Source organism: Mustela nigripes, chromosome 14 (genome assembly GCF_022355385.1).
Source record: "Mustela nigripes isolate SB6536 chromosome 14, MUSNIG.SB6536, whole genome shotgun sequence".
Classification (NCBI taxonomy): Eukaryota; Metazoa; Chordata; class Mammalia; order Carnivora; family Mustelidae; genus Mustela; species Mustela nigripes.
In genome coordinates, this window is record NC_081570.1 from 57,608,236 (window position 1) to 57,627,151 (window position 18,916).

At 34.2% G+C, this 18,916-nt stretch overlaps 1 protein-coding gene across 3 annotated transcripts in view; it reads left to right on the forward strand.

Moving 5' to 3' along the window:
• Positions 1–18,916, forward strand: part of LRRC7 (leucine rich repeat containing 7) — a 432,771-nt gene that overhangs the window by 400,305 nt on the left and 13,550 nt on the right. For all 3 annotated transcript variants that reach the window (XM_059376850.1, XM_059376851.1, XM_059376852.1), the window contains one exon: positions 16,845–16,919. In XM_059376850.1, the coding sequence (XP_059232833.1) occupies positions 16,845–16,919 (75 nt within the window). The remainder of the gene's footprint in view (positions 1–16,844; positions 16,920–18,916) is intronic.

Below are 18,916 nucleotides of genomic sequence, written 5' to 3' on the forward strand. Positions count from 1 at the left end.
CATTTTCTCCACCAAGTTCTTTCAATGAGAAGTTAATAATCATATCTTTCTTAAGATAGTCAAAATCCAAAAGACATGTTTTCTCTCCTTTCTCACCAGCAAATATAACTTTTCATTTTATTTTTGGAAGGCACAGGATAATAAATGTTTAAACTAAGGATCAACAGATTGCTAAATAGTCAAGAAGTCTGAACACTACTGCTTTTCTGCTGCTATTTTCAACTCAAGGAGATAATAAATAGAAGGTTTTAAAATTATTGCCTGTAATTCTTCCACTCTGACAAATATGAACGTTTTAGAACTATTAACTTAATTTCACATTTGTAACATTTTAATGACTCTAGTGAGACTGAACTGTTTCTATGATATTATAATTTGCTCTTTTGCTTAAATGCAATAGATATGAAGCTTGAATTGATGATGTGTCCACTGAAAGATTTCCCCTCAAAAGCACTTTCCTTCACCTGATTACTCTCTAAAACACACTTCACAATCTAAAAAGTGAATCTCTATTATTGCAAAATTGATGAGAGTAATTAAAAATTGCAAATCTGCAGAAGACTCTAAAGATTGCTCTTAATTGATTGACCACTTTTGATGTAATGGCAAACATAGGGTAGATATTTAGTTAAAAGTGTACAGAGGATCTGAAGACCTTGGGTCTGACAATTATTACAAGAACTCAATTCACTCACAAGGAAAGGGATTAATCTCTTGGAAATTCAGTTGCATTTCTTTAGCCCCATGTCCCATTCATTTAGCCATTGCATAAAATTTAGAGTAGAATCCGGTACCTAAACTAACCAAAAATGCCAAAAAGGAAGAAAATAAAAATGAACTTTAAAAATACTCCTCTTTCCACTGCTGAAAAAGAGACTATTTTTTGTTTTTTGTTTTTTCATGAGTTGGCTAATTTACAGCTGAGGGTGAGAAAAACCAAATTAAACAGATTTTTTAAATGAACAGATACTATCTGAGTCAGAGTTGGATGTTTTATAAGGAGTCCCAGTCAAGCAAAAGCTTAAACTTTCATATGATACATATTCTCTTCCAACAAACAACTCATGGGTTACTATATTCTCAGAAGCACACTGTATTATTTTACGTACTGCTCATGAATGTTCGAATGCTTTGTAAAATTCTAGATAACTGAATGTCTTTGAGGCATTCAGGACTTTATATATAAAGTAGCCAGTAGATTTATCCCATCCTCTTCATTATGATTGATGAGAACCACCATTTCACCAAATGCCAAGGACCATTGTGAGATAGGATCCAAACTGATTACCTGCTATGTCGTCAGACAGAGAAAACATGAAGTACAAAGTAGTCATCCTAAAAGGCTGGGAGTCTGGGAATGAGGCAAAAGTGAGTTGTATCATTCATCTGGCAGAAGTTCCCATTTAAATTCTGGGGTAGCATGAGATTATGCAGAAAACACTTAAGACAGCCCAAAAGTTAACTGAGACTTTAGAGGGAAGTCAGGATTAAGCCAGACATGGGGACTGTTTTATACTGGACTTTGAGAGCTTCTAACAGCATCTGGTCTTACAAACTTAACTACTCTCAAAGACTCGGAGGTTGTCCTAATTGAATATGGTCTTCTGGGACTATATTGATGGAACATAGTCCTGCAGCTTATGTCATTGACAGAACAAGGTTTAATAATTGAACAGACCTATTCACTTGCCATGGAGTTCATTATTTTGGGTTCACTGCCAGGTGAAAACTGCTTTTACATACTTGGAAAGGGAAAGTGACAGAGAACCAGAGGAATATGGTCCTATGTAATGCTTGCTTCTGCCCTCCAATAAAGTGGTTGGAAGCCATGATCTGTTCTATTATCATAGGAAACATTGCTGTCAGGAAAACCATATGCTAGAGAGAGATGAAAGATTTTAATCTAACATATCTGATGATAATAATAACAGTAATAAAGATAATAGCCTTTTATTGAGTGTCTATAATGTGCTGGTCACTCTATTAGGCTCTTTACATGCTTATCTGATCTTCATAACAACTTGTGTTAGTTGAGTATTACTATCCCTCATTTTGCTGAGGCCCAGAGGGGTTAATTAACTTGTCCAAGGTCATTTAGGTGATCTGTGGCAGGCAAGATTTGAACACAAATTGATCTGACTCTAAATCCTCTTCTCTTAATAAACACTCTGATGTATGCCTCTATCTGCAAATGCCACTTAGCAGAAGAGCCACATGATAAATTTATACCCTGTAGAGTTGAGACTAATATGATATTCTAATATTGAAAGTATTACAAAATCCTCTAATTAGTCATAGTCTAGATATTTGTTTCAACAAGTCCTTGGAAGTCAGCATGTATTCTCTATTGAATCTAGATAATTAGAACAGCACTGTACACAGTGGATTACTAAGCAATTACATAACTTTTGGACTAAGGTATCATTATAGTTGTGATTTTGCCAATGGAATAAACCACAAAATCTTTGCCCATTTTTAAATGTTCATGGAATAATAATCCATGTTTACTAAATTCAAATAATTAAGCAATGCAATTTCCAGTCCATGTTGTTAGAAAGAAGAGACTGGATTAAATGGATGACTGATACCATGTTATTGTAGTGACTTCAAAAGTCAGCCCAAGACCCTGAAGATGAGTGGATTTTTAATGATACATTCACATAGCTCATCTTTCAGAGACTGATAGCCCTCCTTGTCTCATTTAAGGAGAAAAGACTAAGCTCCTAAAGCTTAAAGATATAAAAAAGGGGCACCTGGGTGGCTCAGTTGGTTGAGCTTCTGCCTTTGGCTCAGGTCATGATCTTGGATCAAGCCCCACGTTGGGTCCCCTGCTCTCTAGGGAGCCTATTTCTCCCTCTCCCTCTGCTTGCCTCTCCCTCTTCTTGTGAACTCTCTCTCTCTCTCTCTATCTGTCAAAAGATGGGTAAAATCTTAAAAAAAAAGAAAGATATCAAAGAAAACTCATAGACCCTTTCCCTATATGCTCTAAAAGTACAGTACTGAACAGTCCCATGAACAATTATCTAGTCATAATATCAAAATAAAATCCATGTTATGGATATCCTCAAAACACTGGACATCAGGAAATATACATACTGGGGCATTGGGACTGAACAATCACCAATTCTCCACAGTTTGAACATAATAACTACATTCAGCAGATGCCATATTTTTCCTGATTTGACCAATCTGCATGTAGACACAGAAATGATAGGAGAATAAATCCATGTTCTTAAAATTTTTAAGCATCTTTGCCTTCAGTACAGGTAAAATCCCTAGCACAGGAAAAATACTAGAATCATGGCAAATGTAAAATATAACTGACAATAAACCCTAAGTAAATGCCCTGGAATTTAGAATACCTTACTCTATTTTATACGATATGACTTCTAAAAGATTGACTCCAGATGCCAGAACAGCCTGCAGACAGGACTTAAACATCTTTACAACCTTACTTCCTCACCTAGAAAAACAATGGGACTTTTTCTTTGTGTGGAGATGGGTATTGCATCAAATAAAAGTTTATATGTTGTATATGATTAATATCAAGAGAAGAAGGACTAGATGTTGGGAATCAAAGCATTTACTTGATACCTTTACTCAGGAATAATAATAGCCAGAGGACACTTGGCAGTGTTAAGTTAGAAAAGCACAGGAATAATCTTCCAGGTTTGCTCAGCCTTGTGCCATTGGGTAATTGGCAGAAGATATGTTTTTAACTTACAAAAAAGTACATGCGACATGTCTATTTCTTGTCATGTGTTCTTCATAGATATAAAAATCAAGAATAGCAAACACATTTGTCCAGAACTCCACACAGCATATGATTTATATTTACTGCATAATTATTAAACTGCATGTAACACATTTCCTTTATTTTGTACATCTACCAGATACATATGATTTATTTTCTAGATTTAGAAATTAACTTTATACTATAACTTATATACCTGTCCGATCCTTAATTCTACTTCAGGTGATTATGTAATGCAAAGTAATTTGAAGACTCAACAAATTATGTGAAAGTAACAGTCAGGAGCAAGGGATAGAAATAATTCTGTTTACATACTGCATTTTGGACTAAGGAAGGATTAAATCGTCTTTTTTTTAGATATAAAACCAAATTTTTATTTTCTAATCTTTTTTATTTTCTTTCTTTGTGTGTGTGTGGGGGGGAGGGGCAGAGGGAGAAGAAGAGAAAGAATCTTAAGCAGGCTCCAGCATGGAACCCAAGGCAGGGCTGGGTATCACAACCCTGAGATCATGACCTGAGCCAAAATCAAGACTTTGGACTCCTAATTGGCTGAGCTACTCAGGTCCCCAGATATAAAACTAAATTTTTTAAAATAAATACCAAGCATAAATTATTTTACAACATAACTGATTATTTTGGCTCTATCTTAGTCAAATTGTAATTTGAGGTCCAGAGCGCCACTTTGAGGACATTAAAAGTGAAATTTTTTTAAAATAAAAAGTGTATTTTTCCATATTCTGTTCTTTGTGTTTGAATCTATTCAGAAATATTGATAGAAAAGTAGTCTCCTATCAGTAGGATTCCTACAGGTATTTCACTTAAATGAAACTTTCTAAAGGCATGGCACTGTGCTTTATCCAATAGAACAATGTAGCTTTGAGACATTATAATATAGAGAGACAAGACATGGATTCCACTTCTGAAAGAATATAACAAAACTCAACACAGGCTTGGTTCTTCCCAAAAATATCACTGGGGTATATATGTGAAAAATATAAGGCAATTAAAAAGAACCACTTTAAATAAGAACATTAATTGGAAAGTTTTAATTCAACAATAGATTTAGAAAAATCACTGGAATTAAGATTGCTATCACTTTATGATATTTTATAACAATCAGTAAAATTAAAGCCCAAGTACATAGCTACTACATTAGTAGTTGTACTGGTTGCTAGAGTTGTACATTATTTATTTTCCATCTGCTGCATCATTTTAGCCATTTAGTAAGGAATAAAGTAAATAAAATATTCAGGCAGAAAATGGTGTGGGAAAAGATATAGAGATGTCCAAGTTTGCTACTATTTACTGGAAAAGTGCCAGACACTTCTCAATCAAAATATGAAAGCATGTAAAATTAATTCATAAATAATACCTGTGATAACTAACAAGAATTGACAGACCCATCAATGAAAGAAAGTTAATTACTAAGGGTCAAACAGATATTTGGAAAGTGTGAAGTCTTTTTTCCATTTATAAAGTTACTCCAACATGATTTAAGTGGTATTCCAGGGTCTCACAGTATTTCTCTTTTCTTGCTTGAAAAGCTTAGAAACCTACTAGAATTCTTGGAAATGTTATGAGAAATAAAACAGAAAATAAATAAAAAGGAATAGTTAATAGGTCTCTGCCTGTAGCAATACTATCTAAATGTTTTCTACCCACATAATATTTGAGATAGGTCTCAAAAATATGTATTTAAAAACAGTATCATCCACTTTTCCTCCATTCCAACCCCAAAGTTATTCTTTGCTGACTCTGACCTCCAAAGAATCACTGGTAAGCAGAATAATAGACTCTACATATCCCTACCAAGCAAGAAGATACTGCAGAGCTTTAACTTTTGTAGTTTGCATTTGTCTAAAGTCGGTTTCCCTTGATGCAAAACTCAGATGGGGATTGTTATACAAGCAATTAATGGAAGAGCTGTTCTCCAGTGAAATATTAAAGAAAGGCCCGAGGGCGAGGAAGAAACTGGCAAAAGACACAGGAATTGTGATGGCACAGTGCTCAGGGAGATGAGTAGTTCCACTAGATGTCTCACCTTGAAGAAGGAAACAGCCTTGTGTGCCCCAGTATCAGGGATTGGATGTAGTTATTCCCAGAGAAGAGGTGATGGTATAACCTGCCAAGCATTTCACAATAAGTAGGCTCTTGCTGATGGTAATTTTGAAGAGAAGTGTCAGATATGAGCCATCAGGAACACCTGTAGGATAAGAACACCAATTTGATAAAGAGAATCTGGGTAGGTCCCCAAAAGTGTCTATTATACTATCATGAAAACAGTAGATTTTTTTCATCTTTCAAACTGAAAGCCCCTTAGTACTAGAGATTCCAACATGCTTGCATCTAGGAGAGGCACTGCCTAGAACCTGCATGCTTTCAACCACGGTATCTAACTGAGATCGCCAAAGCAACCGGTATTTCAGTATGGACCCAGAAATTGACTATGTCAGGCTTTTTGCAGTGAGACCCATTTAAATCTGCTTTCAAATCCTTGTCATTTTTCTGAATAATATTTTTTCTTACAAAAAAAAGACACTGCTGTATTCTACAAATAGAGTCCCAGTTTCCCTAAGAGATAGTAATCATCAATTGAAACAAATCTGTGTTCTTCAGTAACTAAAGAAAACGTTTGCAAAACTAGATCAGAAGGAACAGGGAAGTTCAGAGTTAACACCCTTAGTTTTTTCTTTGGGTGTGTGAAAAAATCATGTAAACTCAAAGAGCTGATTCTTAAGTTCTGCAAATTCTGACTTCAATTCTCCCTAAGATCCTTCTAATAAATCAGGAGAAAGCCACAGACAGATGAGAATAGATTTCCAGGAGAAACTAAGACAAGTTAACTTGAAAGTTTTAGAACTAAGCCAGAAAATTAAGTTGTAGATCAGAATTTACAGTGTGTTATTTTTTAAGAATAAAAAATTGACTAAAATATTTTAAGTATTTTAAGTATATAATAGTTTTATTTAATCATTTATTTATTATTTATTATTATTTAAATTATTATTTGAGTCGTAATATATTTTACATAAAATAGATTATTAAATTTTTAATATATATTTAAATTTAATATTAAATTTAAATATTAGAATATTTTATATTAGAAATTGACCAAAATAATATATTTAAAATATATTTTATTTAAATAATTGTTTCTTTTTATTACTTAAATTATTATTTAAATAAAGCCAGAATTAGATTAAGCAGTGAGTAGATAATAACAGTTAAGGGTTATTATATGAGCACAAAATTGCAAATATGCATTTGTTTTGTTTTGTTTTGTTTTTATTAACATATAATGTATTATTTATTTCAGGGGTACAGGTCTGTGATTCATCAGTCTCACATAACTCACCATAGCACATAGCCTCCCAAGTGTCCGTGCCTGAGCCACCCTATCCCTCTGACTTCCCTTCCCTCCAGCAACCCTCAGTTTTTTTCCTGAGATTGAATCCCTTATGGTTTGGCTCCCTCTCTGGTTTCATCTTGTTTCATTTATCCCTCCCTTCCCCTATGATCCTCTGTCTTGCTTCTCAAATTCCTCATATCAGTGAGATCATATGATAATTGCTTCTGCAAATATGCATTTGTTTAATTGCCTGTCACCTTTACAATATAATTAGTACAGCTGTACATGGTCTTAGTAACTAATTTTATTGTCTTGAGTATAATGGAGTAGAAAACTACTTCCTATATTTGAAACCTCATTGATCGTACCCCATCACCATATATAAATGACATTTCCATAACAAGGTACTATCTGTCATTGAACCCCCAAAGACACTCATTGATAGGAGGTTGGAAGCAACCTCTTCTAGTGTTGGACTAAACATTAAGGTGATTAAAGAAGAATCCTATCTTACTTTCCTTTGTTTCTTTGTTTACTGAAGTATACCAAAGTCTCTGACTAAGGAAAATCATGTTTACTCTATTTCCTCCTTGACCAAAAAAAAAAAAAATGTTTCTATCGTGACTCTGAATGGCATATTTAGTGAGATAATATAGACTTGGGAAGACTGACTTGTTATTTTACTGCAAGAAAAACTCCACAGTATGTTTGGTTTTGTCTGACACTCCAGCTGGGGTGGCTTCAGTCCTCTGAAGGACTCCATCTCTGAACTATAAAATGTTAGTGGTCAAAGAGACACAGAATCAAGAACCACTTATTCTTAGGTGCCTTCTGACTGTGAACAGCTTCCCTTCCATTCATCAGCCACGTGGCTGTCTCAGTGCATTTACTCGGGGTGACATCAGTCATCATCCTGTGAAACTGTACCACATTCTTAGTCTCAAATGTCTACAACTGCAAAGTCCTTTTTCCTTAACTTACACTTGTTAAAAAGTTACACAGATAATAAATGAAAACATTGCCACTATAAAATTTCAAATAACGGATGAACAGAGCATCTCCAAAGTGGGAAAAACAAACAAACAAACCTACCATCTTTGTCATTCCCCACTATACAGCCAATGCACAGCCTTGGCCTAAGAGCCACGTCATAGGTCAGTGTATTAGGAATTCAAAACTGTGTGCCTTCTGGGCATTTATCACTGACCCTTTTGACCTCTGAGTTCCCTGCCACCTCTGAGCAATACTTCTAGCATGGTCTAACTACACAACGATGTGTTAGCCGTTAAATAAAACCAAAACCTAAGTCTAAAAGAATCATAGTTTGACTAAATCTAGCTTCCACAAAATAATTCTTCACTTCAAAAACCTTATTTCAGCATAAGTGACAAAAAGTTTTCACTGAATCCTTCACTTTGAAGTTCATTATTTTGAAATAGAGTAAAAAATTATACCATTGTAGAGGCTTTAAAGAAGCCTGCAGTGATGATAACCAGGAAGCTGATTACCAGTACTATTTTGGGAATTGCTACAAAGAAGAATCCACAGCCACCTATAGTCCCCTACTCCTGTTTCTAATAGTTTCCACTCTTTATGCTATATATGAAGCTGAAAAGAAAACCCTCTGTTCGAAGGGCTCTAACAGAATCAGTAAACAGTTCAAGCTCAGCAATCCAAAAATTCACTACCGCTTGAGGTGGCATATTAAATATAGGCTTTAAAGCATTCATGAAATAAAGGAAATGGAATTTTTAAAATTTTTTTCCAAAGAGGCAGAAATCTGAAAACACAATATGTAAAGGAGTGTGAGCATTTACCTTTAAGAGAAAATGTGAAAATCAAATGAAAGAAAATTTTATTCAGTTCAAGCATTTCATTAAGAGGGGCACCTGGGTGGCTCAGTGGGTTAAAGCCTCTGCCTTTGGCTCAGGTCATAATCTCGGGGTCCTGGGATCAAGCAGGGAGCCTGCTTCCTCCTCTCTCTCTCTGCCTGCCTCTCTGCCTCTCTGCCTACTTGTGATCTCTGTCTGTCAAATAAATAAATAAAATCTTTTAAAAAAATAAATAAAATAAAATAAAAAGAAAAGAATTTCATTAAGAAATGAATAGGAGACAAAGGTACTTTCAGTCATAATGGACAGACATCCCAGAGATGTTTCATTTTTTGTTAATACTTGGAGTACTGGAGCAATTAATAAAAGAAAAGTTATAATGATAAGGTAACCAAAGCCAAACATAATATTAGCCCTTACATTCAAATTTCCCCCCAAAAAGAATAGTGCATTATGTCGGCATGAAACTATAAAAATTATTCTAGTAGTCAATTTGTCATTTCTTACAGGAATCTCAAGTAAAGGGGAATAAACAGCTTACTTTTTGGATACTTTTAGCAAGTCAGAAAGCAGTATCTTGAAAACTATATATTATGTTTATGTTATTTAACTACTAAACATTATATATGTATAGTATATATACTTATTTCTACAATGGTGTTTATATATATTTATATATTTTATGTATATAAATACATATATTTTTTGTGCATATATATATATATATTTTTTTTTTAATTTGGCTACTAAACAAACCTTTAAAATGACCTAAAAGAAGGATGGATGCAAGCCTAAACAACTTATAGTTCATCCATTAAGATCATGGCTGTTAAAAAAATGAAACAAGATGGGATCTGGAGGGAGACAATAAGAGACTCTTAATCTCAGGAAACAAACTCTGAGGGTTGCTGTGGAGGGTTGGAGGGGAGGTTAGGGTAGCTGGGTTATGGACATTGGAGAGGGTATATGCTATGGGCAAGTGCTGTGAATTGTGTAAGACTGATGATTCACAGACCTGTACCCCTGAAGGAAATAATACACTATATATTAATTAAAAAAAAAATCATGTCCATTATATTGCCATTAAGGTATTTGCAATCGTGTAAGTCAATTTCTATGAGTTTTACCAGTCTTCTTGTTGTTCCAGTGAATTGTTAATGAATTTTTTTACAAATGTAGCCAGGTGATTTCTTTTTTAATGTTTACATTATTTAAAAACGCATGAAAGAGAGTTTAATAAATAAATATATACACTATATGTTATTCCTTTGAACATCTGTGCATAAGATTTTTGAGAAATTTTGGAGGACTTTGGTCAGTTGTAGCATATTTATATCTCTGTCTTTTGATGGTCAGATTTCCTAGGCTTCGAAACAATTATTTCTGTTCATTGCTTATGGATTTTACATTTCATTGCTTTGTTGACTAAAGCTCATTAATACACAGAAGCATCATGGTCACTGCTAATATCCCTTTTTCTTCCTCCCTCCCTCCCCACTCTCCTTTGGTTTCTAATGGCCATGGATAAATATCTTCTTTTGCTACATATAGATTCCTCAGTTGTTAAGGTAGCAAACTGTTCAAAGCCTAAGATTTGACACTTAGCAATTAATCTTTTTTTAAAATTTTATTTTATTTTTTCAGTATTCCAAGATTCATTTGTTTATGCATCACATCCAGTGCTCCGTGCAATACGTGCCCTCCTTAATACCCACCACCAGGCTCACCCAACCCCCCACCCCACTCCCCTCCAAAATCCTCAGTTTGTCTCTCAGAGTTCACGGTTTCTTATGGTTCATCTCTCCCTCTGATTTTCCCCAATTCACTTTTCCTTTCCTTCTCCTAATGTCTCCATGTTATTCCTTATGTTCCACAAGTAAGTGAAACCATATGATATTGACTTTCTTTGCTTGACTTATTTCACTCAGCATAATCTCCTCCAGACCTGTCCATGTTGATACAAAAGTTGAGTATTCATCCTTTCTGATGGAGCCATAATACTCCATTGTATATATGGACCATATCTTCTCTATCTATTCATCTGTTGAAGAACATAGTGGCTCTTTTCGTAGTTTGGTGATTGTGGCCATTGCGGCTATGAACAATGGGGTACAGATGGCCCTTCTTTTCACTCCATCTGAATCTTTGGGGTAAATACCCAGTAGTGCAATTGCAGGGTCTTAGGGTAGCTCTATTTTTAATTTCTTAGGGAATCTCCACACTGTTTTCCAAAGTGTCATCAATTAATCTTAAAATATTTTTTATCACATTTCTGATTCATAGAGAGGAGAACTATTGATAATACCTTTATATCCTTGATGTGTCAAGTCTTCTACTAATCACAACAGTTAAGTAAATGCATTCTATTACATAGATCCAATTCTGCTTCCATAAGCCACATCATAGGTTCATGAAAAAAATTATTTGCACACTTTTGGCAGAAAGTAAAAACCCAAAACAAAACAAAAGAAACCAAAAAAAAAAAAAAAAAAAAAACCTTTAAAATCTATTCAATCTATAGCTGTGTTTGTTCTTTATGAGTCAGTTTTTTCTCCAGAAACACTTTTGAACTTTCATAATTATATGAAAGCATAAAATACTATATTCTATAATATTTAACCAATGTGTTCTGAATTGTAATGGTAACAGTATACAATTTTTATTTGAGATATGGCCTTCCTAGAAACCAATTTCTTAGCATAAGCTAGAGCCAGGATTTTGCAGAACTTTAAAGAAAAATATTTCATAAATTGAAGTTGCAGTTCCCTTAAGACAAGTTCTATTTTGGGGTCTACATTTACAATAGCTGAGACTGTCACACTCATTCACCTTCATCATTAAAAAGCCATACAAAGTTCCTTTCTCCTCTAAAGTTAGAAACGTTGGCCTTGTAGATTAACTTTCTGAGTCCATTTAAGTTTACCTCTAGAGGTGTATAGACTGGGTAACCAGTTAGACAAGATCAGATCTTAACACTATGAAAAACCTCCCATACTCACTACTTTTTAAAATTACTTGTGAAAAGTAAAACTTTCTTAAGAACCTAGTCTGGATACTTTTAAGAAAACAAAACTATTTGGGACTTGCATAAAAACTGTTTCTAAAAAAAAAAAATGGGGAAGAAAAATGAAATGGCAAAAGGTCCTGCCTCTTAGCAACACCTGGCCAGCCCTCTCTAGATTAGCGTTGGTGCAAACTTGTGTGGGTCCAACTGTAATGCATGGTCCAGGGGGTCTGTGTCTGACTCAAGCACACCCAGGTATTGGTGTCTGAGGAAAGCAAACATATATTCTTTGGAAAAGGTTGCAGCATATATTTTGTTGCTCTGTTGTGGGATGCTCTCTAGAGGTGGTGCTAGGGGAAAACGATTGTGCTGATTATGAGATGTCAGACATTAAAAAATATACTCAGAGATGCCAAAACTAGATTGTAGCAGCTATTACTGTAAAGAGCAACTGGTCCTGACTTCGAGCTACCGAAGGAAGTAGCCCCTGAAAGTTACTAAGAACTATCAGAAGGCCCTCTAGTTGGGACCCATGTCCACTGCTGAGAGAGAACAATAATTAGAACGATTACCACTGACAGCCACCACTAGAAAACCACAGATGAAACAGTAGACTTCCCAGCCATCTTCCCGTCATCTTTCCTAAATAGGACATGCAAATCCTTTTATCTGCTGGGCATTCGAGAGAAAGATAACAAATGTTGGCCTTTCAATATATTCCAGATTGAATATTTCCAGACAATAAATATGAAACTGTTAGAGACTCAAAAACTTTCGATATGGGTTTTACTGAAGATAAAGACCTTGTATTGTAGCTCAACTTTCAATAAATATGATAACATTTATTGTTGCTACACTGAATGCCATCTACTGTTCTAAGTATTTTTTTGTATATATTTACTCAATGTATTAACTATGAGGTATGTGCCTTTACTATACCCATTTTACTGATGAGGGAAAGTTAAGTACACGAAAGTTAATTAACTTGCCCAGTTTTTAAGTGAGGAACACAGACTAATTCCAGAGCTATGCTCTAGCTTCTTATACACCCAGAAAAAAATGCCCCTTTGCCAAAGATAGCCACATCCTAATGCCTAGAATCTGTGAATATGTTACATTACATGGCAAAAGGGACTTTGCAGGTGAGTTTAAATTACCGACTTTGAGATGAGATTATCCTGGATCCAGTGGGCCAAATCTAATCACACAGGTCCTTAGAGATAGAGAATCTTTCTTGGCTATGGTCAGAAGGAAATGTGAATATAGAAGAACGGTCAGAGAGATACACAGTTGCCGGCTGTGAAGATGAAAAAGGGGGACTATGTGCCAAGGAATGTGGACATTTACTAGAAGTTGGGAAAAGCAAGGAAACAGATTTTCCCCTAGAGATTCCAGAAAATAATGCAACCCTGCCAGCACCTTTGTTTCAGCCCAGTAGAACTGGTTTTGGACTTCTAACCTACAGAACTAAGATAATAAATTTGTGATGTTTTAAGCAACTAAATTTGTGATAACTTGACAGCAGCAGAAAAGTACTAATATATACTACCTTGCTGAAAAAGAGTTACTGAAGCATTTTCTTTGCTTGGGCAAAATGGTTTTGCTATAAGCTTAGGTGTATGTGTTGTTTCTCTTGTTTTGAACATATCATGTGGTTATTTGTCCCACATTTAGCACTCAACCAAATGTTACAGAAATTGAGCATACTTTAAGTCTTGCAGCAGAGCTATACAACTGACCAGATGCCATGATATAGATCTTTGATAACATACATGATGGCTTTTTACCAAACAGTGGGAAGTTACTGTTCTAACATTCAGAATACAAATAATCTGATTCTTTACCAAATTCTGTCATCAGGGCCAAAGTATTTTTTGAAGTCTCACAATAAAATGAATTTATTAAAAGGGAGATTGGTACATTACTACAACGAGCTTTTCCAAAACTGTACCAAAGTCATCAATATTCACCATAACAGATACCACAAAATGGGTTGAGTTATTTTTCTCATATGGCTGTATTTATATACACAAATACAGTGAAAAATCAGGGCACTGGCCTTTGCAGGCAGTCTTTTGGGAAGCATTCCACCTCCACAAATTATGAATGCCACAGACCCTTATCAAATGTAACACTCGTTGCTATCTGCTTTGACTAAAGTGGCAGTTTGCTGCCTGATAAGATATAGCTGTATATCTGTATAAATTTAGAAAAAAAAAAAACTATACCAAGGGGCAGTAGCAGTTTCTTAGTTGATGAAATGTATTGATTGAAAAAGAAATATTAAAGCTTTAGAAAGCAGCAATAAATGCTTTGGAAGACTCAGGCCGTCCTAAGAGTAGCTTCAGATCAAGTCTTCAGGGGGCGCCTGGGTGGCTCAGTTGGTTAAACACCCAACTCTTGATTTTGGCTAAGGTCATGACCTCAGAGTCATGGGATCCAGCCCCACATCAGGCTCCACGCTCGGCAGGAAGTCTGCTTGAGATTTTCTCTCTCCCTCTCCCCAGCTCCATGCTTGCTCCCTCTCTCTCTCTCCGGAATAAATAAACCTTTAAAAACAACAACAAGAAAACAAGCCTTCAGAACAGAGATTGAATCCCACAGAGCTTTGTGATGGATGAAATTAAACCTGCCACATACAGTACACTCATATTCTTCCAGCAGTCAGGTTGTGGAGCATTACCCGTTCCTCCAAGAATTGTAGACACGATCATAATTTAGCTCCTATGGTCTGGATTCATACAAACATTATTAAAATGGTTCTTGCAGAATAAGCTGGAGAAAAGCAGTCAATATTAACTAGGTAGCCCAGATGTTGACTGCTGAGATAAATAGTCAGAACAACTTCACCTCTACCACCCAGAGATGTAGTGGCTTATTTTGAGCAACAGTGGCATTCTGTCTGTTGTATAGAGACCCAATAGGAAAGGGGGGTCTGCCAGGAGGACCAAGCTCATACAGTCTTCTGGACGGATAGAATGAGTGTTATGTGTGTAAAGGGCCATAGGGATTGTTTTTGTTTTCATAACCAGTGCCATCCCCTGGTCTGGTGGATTCACCATCATTCCTTATGTTGCTGTCCTTTCCAAATAACCTGTTTTCTTATTCCTTTTGAATTGACCATTTGTACAAATGAATAGACAAAATTAACAAGCTGAACATGATCTGAATAGTGACACTGTTAACCTAAAATTTTTTTAGTTTTTATTATTTTCTTAAGGCTAAAAGCAGTACATAATCATTGTAGAAAAATTAGAAAAGACAGAAAGCAAAAAGGAAAAAAACCATATGTATATATATGTATGTATGTATGTGTATGTATGTATACATAAATATATGCATGTATACAATGAAGTCTCATTACCCAGTATAACCACTGCTAATATTTAGGAATATACTCTTTACACAAATATGTATATAAACATGTTTCAGCAAAAATAGTATGATAACATAGTAATAGCATCGTGGGGTATAATGTTTTATAACTTCCTTGTTTCACAAAGGACTAGTATACTTTTGTAGCTGCCACCTAGAACTTCATTTTTAATGATCACATATCATATTATTGTGCGACTTTATTGTAATTTATTTAATCAGTTCTCTGTTATTAGACTTTTAAGTGTGGTTTGTAACTTTTATTATTACAAATAATACTATGATGAACATATTAGTAAATGAATGTTGCAACTTGTCTAGTTATGTACTTACGCTAATTTCTAGAAGTTGAATTGCTGGTTAAAAGTTACACAGTTTTCTAAGGATTTTAATGGCTGTCTATAGTTTCATCTTTAAATGGGAAGGAAAACAGATTAAAATCAGAAAGATAAAAATCATTCAACATCTCTAAATTAATAACTTTCAAAAAGATCTGAAATGCTAAATGAAAACACACATAGAAGTATTTCAACTAGGGCCTTCTTGTTAAACCATTCAAATACACGTGCATAAGGTTAATGGGTTTAAGTGAGAGTTATTAAGTTTACAAATCAACAAATAAGATGATTCCCTAAATAACAGGCAATGACATTACAATATTATCTTCTATTCTATTAATACTTATTTAGGAACGAAAAAAAATAATGTCAACTGTATTGAGATATCATCTTTATTATTTAATACATTCTGTTATGTAAATTATGTATATTTTTAATATTTCATAACTGTTGGTTTCTTGACTTTTCTTCTACTATATTATGAGCTCACTGAAGCCAAAAATTATATTCTGTGTATCTCTGTAACACTAGTAATCAAGCCCTAGCATATGGTAGGCATTCAATAAATGTTTGCTTTATATACATGGGCAACAAAATTAATTTGACTTTTTTATTAACTAAATTAATCAGTTTCAGGATTCTGTAACTACATTGGCAGAAACATTATGTTTAAATTGCATATTGGAATTTTCTTATGTTTAATTTGTTCAGATATATTTTATATTAAAATTACCAGTAATATACAAAGTAATACTGATTAAAATAAAATAGCATCTGTATGTAATCTGATAAGGTTTTTAAAGTGTACACTGAACTTACAACCTGTCAAATAGAAGACATTTTCAATGAAGAATAACTTAGGATGATTTCGGAATTATATAAAAGATGGTGTAATGCCATGTTTCAAATTATTTAAGAAAGAAATTAAGACTATGCCATGAGATTACTTTATAAATCATAAATCCACTTTAAAAAACAAGATCAGCTTTTGTTATGCAAGTAAAGATGTTACTGTTCTTAAACTTGACTTGAAGAGTGGTGCGCTGCTTAAAATACTATAAAAATCTTTGAAGCTTATATGTGGAAACTGTTTTTAGTCTGTTTTCATTGTTTTCTATGTGAATGAGAAATTTGTTAACTAGGCCTAGTTCTTGATGATACAATCCTAACCTCTGTTACTTCTGACTTATAGGGTATCTTTGTTACTAGGGTTCAGCCTGATGGACCAGCATCCAACCTGCTGCAGCCTGGCGATAAGATCCTTCAGGTAAGAGAGACAAGAAGCACCGTTTTCAACTGCCACACTAAAACAAATATGTACCCACGTTATAGAGTAACTTGAATTAAATGATTGGAAGTAAGTCCTTTTCACATTTCTTATTTGCCTTTATTTTGGGGGGTTGAGAAGCAAATCAGAAGCAAAGTCAATCTGATATAATCCTGTATATTTCAGTTTTTGGCACATGGTAGATGTTCTGTGTATTTTTGTTTATATGAATACTGGGGTTTTTGGTGATACAAGAAGAACTGAAACACACAAGATCTATGCAGAGCTATCAAGTATAAATAAGAGTATTGGAGTACTAAACCAGGGTATCTGTGTTGACTTTGGATGAGGAAGGGACTCATCCATATTTAATTTCTCAACAGTAAGCTTATTACAGTTTGAATACTGTGAAATGCATGGTTGTATGCCCCTACTCCCCCTTCTTAAATACTTGAACAGATGTTTACCAAATATAAGGTGACTTATTAAAATGTACTGTCTGATGGAAAGGACTTTCTAACTTAAAGCTCTATGTAACAGAAAAGGGTCACTCCAGAAAACAGTTAAGAAAATTCTTGGTGTAACCATTTTGCTGTCTTTATTCTCTCTGAATTCACTTCTGCTTAGTCATTTCCTACATTCCAGAGAAAGGCCCTTAAGTATCTTCAGTTTATTTAAAATTCAGTGTTTTGACTTATTACCCTGAAATTATCCACTATATAGCTAGGTGGAACTATCTGAAATTTTAGATATTTAACCACTGAAGCAATTATGACATGGTTCCACATAATATATTGAAGATATAGGGACATTGAGAAGATAGGACATGTGGGAAAGGAACCTTCTTGTTAGACTACAAACAGTTACAGCAATGCAAGGACCCCACACAACTCAGCTCTAAGGAGATAGTCTATCTTTTATTTACTGAACACTTTCAAAAAGTCCTAGAGAAGTAGAAATCCTATATAATTATGTATTTTTATATATTATATATATAGCCTTAATATTTTATTCTCAGAAATATTTTAAATGAACTAGGAAGATCATGAAAACTCAAGTTTTCAAAAATAATAATTCTCTGAAGACCACAGGTTGCCTGAACCTGTGACAATGTCACAATAGAAACAGCATCCAGCAGATTTGAGTCCATTCCATGCAGGCAGAAGACCAAGCCAGCAGTTGATCTTTAGAGTTAAAATCTTGAAACATAAAAGACACATAAAATATTCTGAATTTATTTTTACCATTTGGTTATGGAAGTTCTATATTTTTTACTTCCTAGCTAGCTCTCTGATCTTAAGCATTTTATATCATGTCTATAGGACTCACAATTATTATGTGTAAATGAACTGTGGTTTATATTATATTATATTACATTATTTTGAAGCTGATGTCCCCTCAGCTTCAAAATTCAACTGTTCAATAATTCTATAAATTTCCATGAAAAACAGTCAAGAATAAATTCACAATGTAGTTCTCTAACACTTGGTAAATGCTGTTGTTTAGCAGAAGAAGTGGATAGTCTTTTCCTCTACTGAATTTCAAAGAAGTTATTTTGAACCTCTGAGTCTGAAAAAAAATGTAGCCAGTTAATCTCAGATCTCTGATCTATTTGAATGCCATACCGGTTAGAGAGGCCTTCCATAGCTTGAGACAGTTTGGGAGTAGCCTTCATCCATGACAGAGTTGGCAAAAGAAAGGTTTTTCTCTCGGATTCAGAAAATATTTATATATATATATATATATATATATATATATATATATATTTACTATAAATAAAATTATATATAAAATAAATATATATATAAATATTTATATATATATGTATATATACACACACATGCACATACATACACATGTGTATATATGTGAATAATCTGTGTATATATATATGAATGTTAAATATATATGTTATATGTTAAAATGTTATATATCCATATATCTATAGACAAGTGATAAATGATAGATAGATAATCAGTATAGATGAATATAGATAT